This window comes from Haliotis asinina, chromosome 6 (genome assembly GCF_037392515.1).
Source record: "Haliotis asinina isolate JCU_RB_2024 chromosome 6, JCU_Hal_asi_v2, whole genome shotgun sequence".
NCBI lineage: Eukaryota > Metazoa > Mollusca > Gastropoda > Lepetellida > Haliotidae > Haliotis > Haliotis asinina.
Window position 1 is genome coordinate 13972182 of NC_090285.1, and position 10578 is coordinate 13982759.

At 40.3% G+C, this 10578-nt stretch overlaps 1 protein-coding gene across 1 annotated transcript; it reads right to left on the reverse strand.

The window, feature by feature from the left end:
• Positions 1-856: 856 nt before the first annotated feature.
• LOC137286529 (uncharacterized) lies at positions 857-9909 on the reverse strand. Its single transcript, XM_067818445.1, has 7 exons — positions 9822-9909; positions 9437-9662; positions 6714-6838; positions 6036-6092; positions 4101-4219; positions 1837-1972; positions 857-1656 (listed from the first exon to the last, which is right to left on the reverse strand). Exons 2-7 carry the CDS (start codon positions 9504-9506, stop codon positions 1546-1548), a joined length of 618 nt encoding a protein of 205 aa, XP_067674546.1. The 5' UTR covers positions 9507-9662; positions 9822-9909; the 3' UTR covers positions 857-1545.
• Between the last annotated feature and the right edge of the window lie 669 nt (positions 9910-10578).

Below are 10578 nucleotides of genomic sequence, written 5' to 3' on the forward strand. Positions count from 1 at the left end.
AACGTTGTTTGCCACCGGAGGTATTAAAGTCTCACGGGGCTCCGTCAAGGAGACTGTATACGAATATTTTATCTGTTTTCATTTTAGAAATTTCGTTTGTGCCTCACATGAACGGTCATCTATGTTGCAAAATTCGGGTTAAATGTTTGACATGTATAGTGCAAATGTGAACGTCAATGCCTGAGGATAACAAGTCTCGGCCATCCGGCTAAGTCGATTCCTCTGGCAATGTGAAAATTGTATGAGACATCTGCTGGCTAAAAAGTAATTATTCGGCCCATAGTATGCAAGTGTCGGTTTCGTCACAGCGTGGCAGCACAAGACACATGAAAATCATTCATCAGCACGATTTTGATCAGGAAAGAAATGAAAACCGATACTGGTTCGGCTAACAGTGCATGAGGGAGGTTAGATTTACGCCCTTTTTAGCAATATTACTGCAATTTTAGGGTAAGCGACACCAGAAATGGGTTTGATGACACAGTATCCTTGTCGGAAATAGTACGCCGGTCATCACAAGGACGCAAGAACGTGTAAAGCATAAGATTATCAAACCGCTCCAGATGAAACCAGAAATGGGGGTTACGGTTAGTAAACGCCCAACGCATGCCAGACAAAGATACCTTGTCCGGTTAGATCCGGGTTAGAATTGATCTTCAGTTACCCATGCTTGAAGTAAGAGGCGACTGAACCGGATCCCGAGGTGTTGCTTGCTGACTTGGTTGGCACACCTCATGTCATATTCCATTTGTATAGATCGATGCTAGAAGGTGTCAGTCTGTAATTACTTGACTCTGCCTCAGACAACCTAGTGATCAATAGCATGAGCAAATGTGACAAACTGTCATGTATGTCATTTTGAAGTTGCTTTATCCGGAGCTACATGATTTGTTATTCCTGAAGAGACGACGTGACTCAACCTTCAGTTGATATGTTATTGGAACGATTTTTGCCTTATTTTGTTCAGAATCATAGCAATGAAAACAAAAGAATCAGTTCGTTTTAATTTAATTTTTGTAATTACATATTATGTTACAAATTTTCTAAACTAATCAAATGGACTGAATCTGGAAATAACAACACACATACATTGTTTTGAAAGCACAAGAGAACATCCTGGGACATACACACAGTTTGGTTTATGGATGTCGCAAATGTTTTGGCTTTTTTTCAAAGTGCTTAGTTTGTACTTATCTCAATGTTGGATACTGACTTGCAGGTGATGAAATATAAACACTTCATGGCATAGTCTTAGCTTTTTTAAATGACGAATTTGAATGTCACAGCGACATTCCACTGGCGTTCGTGTTGACGAGTCCTAATAAACGACGTCAACCGTAAAACGTTTAACGACTGAACTATTTTATACGGATAAATCCATAAAGTTAGAAAGCAATACCCCCCCCCCCCCCCCCAAAAAAAAAAAAAAAAAAAAAGTTTTTAAAAACAGTATGACTGATTATAATTTTAAAACTAATTCTTCCTCATTTTGTGTTTTAGAAGTTCCCACGCACGCCTTGCGATTGAATGCCAACGTCGTTACGGCTAATATTTCGTGGGATAGTTAGGGTTTGAGAAGCCACTGACTGTTGAGTTTATTGCCACGTTAGTCATTGATGGTGGCACATTCTGCATGTATACCAAGTGCGTGTTATTCTGCAACAAAAGGAATAAAACCATGAGATCATGAAAGTTATTCAAAGCGGGATAAAATCAACAACACAAGGAATAAACATTGCCCATGGTGTTTTAAATCGCGCGTAAGTATTTCGTGGAAAAAGAATTTTGGCCACATGGAACGTATTAGACAATTTTGATGGTATGATATTGGTTTACCTCATCTCGACAGGCGAGGATCCCCGAGAGGATGGTAGTAACGAGGGTGAAGATCCAGCCAAAGATGATGACAACGATCACGACGACGCACATTGAGTACAAGCTTGATGGAATGTTACAGTCGGTTTCTGGTGGGCTAGAACAGAGGCAGTGACAGTATGTTTTTGTCATATTTTATATAAAGATAAACATTTACCTGACACATTTTGTTTACGCTAAGGACCTTCAGTCAACTGCACCATGGCACCCAACATACCTCATCACAGCACTCGCCATTAGCGGACCACTGAAGATCATGTTACTAGTCATCAGCATTTCATGGTCCAGACGAACGGGATCTGGTGGTCAGGTGCGCTGACATGGTTGACTCAAGTCGCCATATTGCAACTGCTTAGAACGATGCTCATGGGTGAGAGAGTGACTTATCATTTTACATCGCATCGGCAATATTACAGCCATACAGCAATTAAAACTAGGTTTTAAATATTTGACGACAAAGGACAATAAAACCAATTAGACTATCACGGATATATATATTTACAACTGGTAATTAAATCGAAAATATTTTATCTACAGAGGAGCATAAACTATGAAAACAGGCTATAGCCACCAATTGAAGGTAGATAACCATAGAAGGGACCGTGGGGACTGACTCTAACTACTATTGCTACCTACATAGACCCTAACTAGATTTACATCATCCCTTCAGCTTATGCTGAAATTCAGCCATGCATTAAAATGACAAAAATACTGCGACTAAAAACCTGGTAGTAAATTTCAGTTTACTGAAAATCGAAAATTTGGGACTGACGCACATTATCAGTAGGACAAAGCAGTTTACGCTACGCCAACAACCTTCAACGTTACACGCACAAATTGAGTTTCTAACTTAATTTCACCAATGCTTAAATGTATTTATCTACACATACGAATAAAAATTCGAGCAGTTCTATTTCTTTTTGAAATAAAATAATTAACTGATCATTAAAAGTACTAAAGCAATCCTTAACAGTTTTCATTTTAAAATACTGATCCCTTATGATGGTAAATTCAACACAGTCAACCAAACAAAGCCGAAGTCGTGATGTTGATCACGGGACTGTCTAACGATTTTAGATATATATGCATAATGATTTAAATTGTCATGGATTCTTATGTACATGCATCAGCACTTTAGCGATCACGCTGGTGCATCTACCGGACACGAAGACCACAGGAATAAAGGTTTTATTTGGATATGCATGGTGAGTGAGTGAGTTTAGTTTTACGCCGCACTCTACGATATGGCGACGGTCTGTAAATAATCGAGTCTGGACCAGACAATCTAGTGATCAGCATGAGCATCGATCTGCGCAATGGGGAACCGATGACATGCCTGACCACCCGATCCCGTTAGTCGCCTCCTACGACAAGCACAGTCGCCTTTCGTGGCAAGCATGGGTTGCTGAAGGTCTATTCTACTCCGGGACCTTCACGGGTCATGTGCATGATGAAAACATGGCATGATGACGATATATATTGTACTTTGTTACATACCTGCATTGAGGTACATCTACATTCAGTTCAGCTAGGGCGGCGAGACTGATTACTCCCATGATGACGATATATATTGTACTTTGTTACATACCTGCATTGAGGTACATCTACATTCAGTTCAGCTAGGGCGGCGAGACTGATTATTCCCATGATGACGATATATATTGTACTTTGTTACATACATGCATTGAGGTACATCTACATTCAGTTCAGCTAGGGCGGCGAGACTGATTATTCCCATGATGACGATATATATTGTACTTTGTTACATACCTGCATTGAGGTACATCTACATTCAGTTCAGCTAGGGTGGCGAGACTGATTATTCCCATGATGACGATATATATTGTACTTTGTTACATACCTGCATTGAGGTACATCTACATTCAGTTCAGCTAGGGCGGCGAGACTGATTATTCCCATGATGACGATATATATTGTACTTTGTTACATACCTGCATTGAGGTACATCTACATTCAGTTCAGCTAGGGTGGCGAGACTGATTATTCCCATGATGACGATATATATTGTACTTTGTTACATACATGCATTGAGGTACATCTACATTCAGTTCAGCTAGGGCGGCGAGACTGATTATTCCCATGATGACGATATATATTGTACTTTGTTACATACATGCATTGAGGTACATCTACATTCAGTTCAGCTAGGGCGGCGAGACTGATTATTCCCATGATGACGATATATATTGTACTTTGTTACATACATGCATTGAGGTACATCTACATTCAGTTCAGCTAGGGCGGCGAGACTGATTATTCCCATGATGAAGAAGATTGCCATGGCGAGAAGCGTGATGATGGCGAACACCATATGGGTGATGTACTGAAGAGAAAAATTAGGAAAAAAAGTCAACAACATGTATAACTGATGCAACCACTACAATGAATTATATCAAATTTTACTTCCTTAAATGTGAGTCAACAACATGTATAACTGATGCAACCACTACAATGAATTATATCAAATTTTACTTCCTTAAATGTGAGTCTACAACATGTATAACTGATGCAACCACCACATGGAATTATAACAAATTTTACTTCCTTAAATGTGAGTCAACAACAACATGTATAATTGGTGCAACCACCACAATGAATTATATCAAATTTTACTTCCATAAATGTGAGTCAACAACAACATGTATAATTGGTGCAACCACTACAAGGAAGTATATCAAATTTTACTTCCATAAATGTCACTATTCTTTTTCGTCTACACTCTTAACGCTGTGTGAGTGCGTGAGTTTAGTTTTAAGCCGCTTTTAGCACTGTGTTGTGATTTGCGTTACTTTGCACTCGGGATAATGGCAGGTTACACATTTGATGTAGGCGTCGAACATATCTGGCTAACTGCTGTGCTTCACCATAGCAATACAAGTGCTTTAAGCTATATTCCAGTATTATCACGGCAAACACCGGATATGGGGTTTGGTTAGATTTTCTAAAATAGATTTTGCAAAATATTCAATGCTTTTTACAGGTACTGTTTACACATGAAGTGGTCCATTGTAAAACAATTTTGTAACGTTGAAAAGATAATTAAGAACTATCATAAATTACCGTTAATAAAAATTAACGAAATCTTGCACCAAAACGCTACTGTTCACATGTACGATATCTGTACATGCTTTTCAGGAAGCTGATCCATGACCCCCTCGGATTTTATCTGCAAACGGTTTTGCAGTTGGTTCACACACACACACACACACACACACACACACACACACACACACACACACACACACACACACACACACACACACACACACACACACACACACACACACACACACACACACACACACACACACACACACACATTTTTCGTGAACATATATGTCTTCAGATGTTTCTGGAAAGTGTCAACGTCTTGAATGACACTAATGTCAGTGGGGAGATTGTTCCACAGATCAGGTGCAGCTGCATCAAAGAACCTATCTCCATACAATGTTTTTGCGAGATGATGGCACACAGAGAAGATTCTGATCACCTGAAGTGTTGATTGTCTATATGGCTGGTTAAGGGACTTTGGAAATACTCTGGTGCAAGATCATGCGTTGCTTAAACAAGAGGGGGAGGATCTTGTACTGAATCCTACGTGAAACAGACAACCAATCGTGTTTACAGATAATTGTAATCAACTTTTCGTGTACTTGTAATGAGTCTTGCTGCTGATTTTGAGAAAGTTGTAGCTTGTTAACGAGGGGTTTAGGGAGACCAAACAAAAGACCGGTACAACAGTCCCGGTGTGATAGGACACGGAACTTCACTAATGTTGCTGTAGTTCTTTTATCAATGTATTTCCTCATCTGAGAGATATTTCTGATACTGAGGTAAACTTTCTGGCAGACTTGTTGATATGAACCCATAGCTGAGGGTTGAATCAAACATCACTCAAGTATTCCTCATTTCATGCTTGTGTCTCCTTTAATCAACAATCTCGCCATCTTTTCATTGACATACTGCGACTAAAATATCTTTTATATAAACTTAAAATTAAATAACGTTATTAAACCAGATTATTTTACATTCATCAGTCACATTTCACACAATCGTACAGAATTCACTGTGCTGGAAAAAGTCATAGTGACTGCGCCTGTTTTTAAAAAATAACAATGTGACGTGAAGTTCCAGCTTACCATTCCTTTCGCTTTGACGAATGTTGCAACAAGTCCCATCAGTCCTGGTACCATGTACTAGAACCAAAATATACTGAACAGCAAAAGAAACGCAAATTTCTACAAAATGACATCTCATAAAAGTGAATGTTCATGTATATATCTTCCACTTAGAAATTTGAAAAAACCCACACACTTGCGTTTCATCTGCTGTTCATATACATACATCTGAAAGGAATGCAACATTTTGATGATTTTATTATTCGAATGCCTGCAGTTTAAAGAATATTGTGGACAATTGGTTGGTTGCTTGTTTAACTCCGCGCCCAGCAACATTCCAACTATATGGCGGGGTTTCATTAAATAATCGCGTGTGGGCCAGGCAATCCAGTGATCAGTATCATGCACACTGACCAACCGATGACATGTATCAAACAAGGGAGACAGCCTGGCCACACAGTCCGATTAGTCGCCTCTTACCACGACCATAACTTACTGAAGGCTTATTCTAACCGGGATCTTCGCTGGTCTCTTGTGGACGAATAACATTAATTTGATAATCAAATTGAACAGAAAAGACATAGGTTACCTTCGTGTTCATACGAAGACACTCAGAGACCAACATTGGTCTAAAGTATTCGAACAGCACAATTGTAAAAATTAATAAATTGCAAAAAAGTAAAAATGGAAGATACGTACAGCAAACCCCACAGCCCAAACAGGCAAAGTAGCCAACGTGTTCAAGGAACCTTCATCTGCAGGAATGTTCTCAAGCGAGATGACTCTTCTCATGATGACAGCCGCCAGAGCACTGAAAATGATCCCTGAAATTTGGAGAAAGATGGATTTGAACAGTTTGTTATTTAACGTATTCAATGTCGACGGCGTCGACAACCAAGAGAATAATAGCATGAACATCGATATGTCTCAACCAAGCTAACGGGCTGACCACCCGATCCCTTTTGTTGCCTCTTACCATAAGAATGGGTTTCTGAAGACCAATTCTAACCCGGATGTACAACACTATCTAAACTTATGAACTGGTTCACTATAATGTCGAGACGATGATGAACTCATACCGAGTGAGTAAGTAAGTATGGTTTTACGCCGCCTCTAGCAATATTCTGACTGTATAACCCAAGGAACATAGAAATGGGTGTCACACATTGTACTCGTGCGGGAATAAACCTCGGGACGTCGGCGTGATCAGCCAACGTTTTAACCACTAACTCTCCCAAAGCCGGGTTCAATTATCCACATGGGTAAAGCCCTGTTCTGGCGTCTCCAGCGTGATAGTGAGAAAATATTGCAAAAAGCGGCCTTAAACCAAAGTCACTCACTCACTCAACAGAATATTTTGGGCCCATTATGACTCCTTTGTAGTATTCCAACAACACTACGGCGGATAACGGAAATAAGCATCAGACATTGTACCCAAGTGGGGAATAGAACGTGGGTGTGGGCGAACGCTTTATCCACTAGGCTACTCCACTGCCCATCGTGGATGCACGTCACTATGATGTCGAGACGATGATTACCTCATTATGAGTGAGTATGGTTTTTAAGCCGCTTATAGCAATGTTCTGGTATAACAGTATAACCCCGAGAAGCAGAAGAAATGGGTTTCACACATTATACTCGTGTGTGAACAGAAAGCGGGTCTTCTGCGTGGTGAACCAACCACCAACCAACGTGATGATAACATGAAACCCACGAAAATATATGTGCACGATGACAACGTTTGTTATATAAGAGAGTCTGACTTTTGACAGTTTTCTTGGATGATTATTATCATTATTGAAGTGATAGTAGCAAAGGCCAAACATCTAACTGGCGTAGTAAGGTCTCTTACAGATTAATGTGCTGGAAATATTTAACAGGAGCATTTAGCGGGGATGCTACAGAGATCAGCGGCTGAATCTTCCTGTAGGTCTCAACTAGTATCTGCGAGTGAGTGAGTTTAGTTTCACACCGCTTTTAGCATAATTTCAATACCAAGGGACAGCAGACCTGGGCTTCACACATTGTATCCACATGAAGAATCAAACTCGGGTTTTTGTTATGACGAGCGTACGCTTTATCGAGAGACTACCCCACCGCTAATTTCATTTATTGTGGTTTTTTTTCAAATACGTGTATGGTATTACTGAGGGTGTGTTGTTACAAAAATAATTTTCCAATCAACTTTTAAACGAACACTTGGTTCAGTGACAGAAAAGTTAAGTATTTAACCACTAGACTACACGAACCGCCCCTTGTGCCTGTTAGACGTCTGGGTAGGATTTTTATATTAAGCAGCCCATGCTAGTTGTAAGAGGGGATTAACGGGATTATATGGTTGTAGTATCCCAGTATCTCCGGATTTTAACATCTATTTCTGTACCGGAAGTATGTAGCGCAAGGCATGCTAGTTAGTCGACCATGCTCTGATAGCGCCAGCTAGATGTATTACCAGAAGCAGTCACGATAAACCTAATTTACTCCCTCCATCCACTTGGTCGTCTTACACAGAAGTAGTAGTAACACAAGAAGGACATGATAATGGTCAGGCTTCCTGACTTGATTGCTGACCAAATTGCGTAGATCGGTATTCATGATGTTTACCACGGACTTGTGTGGTCTAGATTTGATTACTTACAGACCGTAGCCATATAACAGGAATATGCGGCGTAAAACAATAACATTTCGGAATGTATGTTGTTAGAGTGTGATATCTGCTGTGCCATGGGCTGATAGTACGCTACGTCACGTACCGTCCTCTTTACAGATAACAAGAGATAAATCCCATGTTATCCACGATAACACTAACACAGAAATACTCTCATGCTTTGTGGGTCTCACTTGTTGAGGTTGCGTACTGCAGCTATCATGTCAAAATGCTGGTAGGTGATTATATGAAGGTTATTGCAGCTGAGACCGAAATTCAACGAGAAAATAGGCACTGGGGAGAATACCTGTCTACTCACTCACTCCATCAACACACTCAGTCAACCACCACAAACTCAGTCAACCACAAACTCAGTCAATCACAAACTCTACCACACAGGCACTCATTCATACACTTACAGAACCACAAACTCAACCACACACCTAACTCAACCACACACTTACTCAACCACCCACTCACTCAGCCGTTTACTCATTCAGTCATTCATTTACTAAACGATTCACCCAACCAGACATTCACTCAAAAGCTTACTCACAACAATTCACTCACTCAACCGCTCAACTCGTCGAGGCATTATAAATTGTGTACATCGTGTACAAATTGTGTAGATCGCTGGTCATGTTGATCACTGGATTGTCTGGTCCAGATTACATACAGGCCGCAGTCATACAGTTGGGATATTGCTGAGTGGGGTCATATATGAATAACAAGCCAGCAACCAGTTCAACTACTCTCACCCACTCACTCAACTCACCACATGCTAGCACAATTCCAGAGAGAATCCCATTCGCAATGTTGCTTCTGTCGTGAGCTGTACCCGCCATGGTTGTGATGTGCTGCTCGGATCAACTGGAATCCACTGACACTAACGGTCTTGTATTGCTGATCATATGTTATCGTGGACGCTCGTTATCGTGGAATCTCCTCGTACCTACTGGGTACGTCAGACGATGTGAGGAGCGTCGGCTCTTTGTTATCATCTGAAACCAAAGGTCAAAAGGTATATACGGTATGTAGCAGTTTACACCTTCACATATCTCCGAAATAATAATGTTCATAATAATTACGAAATTCTGAAGTTCGGAGCTGAAATTATTGCACAACATATCAAAGCCACAAATATTTACACAGATATTTACCCGGATTAAAAGTAATCTTCAGTAACCCATGTTGCTTGTAAGATGAGACTAACCTGATCAGGTGGTCAGGCTAGCTGACTTAGTTGACGCATGTCGGTGTATCCCAGTTACGGAACGTTCTGCTGTCTCAAATCTATTACCCGCATGTGGACGGGCATTATCGTGTTGAAGGGTGACGTTAAATCCATGTCCTTGAATGTACGGCTGCACACGCGCCCAATGATCTATCCCTGTATCGCAGACCTGTCAGACTGAGAGCATCATGCTGAACACCCCCATACCATAACGCTTCTTCTACCGAGCAGTCGACGTCAATAACATATGCGTGAGCGTAGTACCGTTCACCTTGCCCCCTGCCATCTGGACTCGTCAAAGTTTACTATGCGCGTGCTACATGCTTTATAGGGTCCTTTTCGTAACTTTTCAAATAACTTTTATTTCATTCAATTTTATGTTATGCCAAACTGCTTTCTCCGTTAATACATCAATCAATTCTATTTGGATGTCTTGTTTTGATGAAAGTGGAAGCTTTCCATGACAGATTATTCTTGCAAACTATTGCCTATTTTTTATCTGATCTTCTTGTGAAGCATTCCCAAACTCATGATGAAAACAAAGCCTTGTACTTGTATTTAACAAAAGTCAAGTATGTTGGACAGAATTGTATGTTCAAAGAATCATTAGCAAAACCACATCCAGATTTCCACATATGATTGGTAGTATGTCCCAGTTCTATATTTCATGAAAGATACTGCCA

Coding starts and splice junctions, on each gene's coding strand:
- LOC137286529 (XM_067818445.1), bottom strand. CDS start 9,506: ATGGCGGGTACAGCTCACGACAGAAGCAACATTGCGAATGGGATTCTC. Junction 6,093..6,713: donor TTTGGGCTGTGGGGTTTGCT/GTACGTATCTTC, acceptor TTTTGGTTCTAG/TACATGGTACCAGGACTGAT. Junction 1,657..1,836: donor TCCTCGCCTGTCGAGATGAG/GTAAACCAATAT, acceptor CTTTTGTTGCAG/AATAACACGCACTTGGTATA.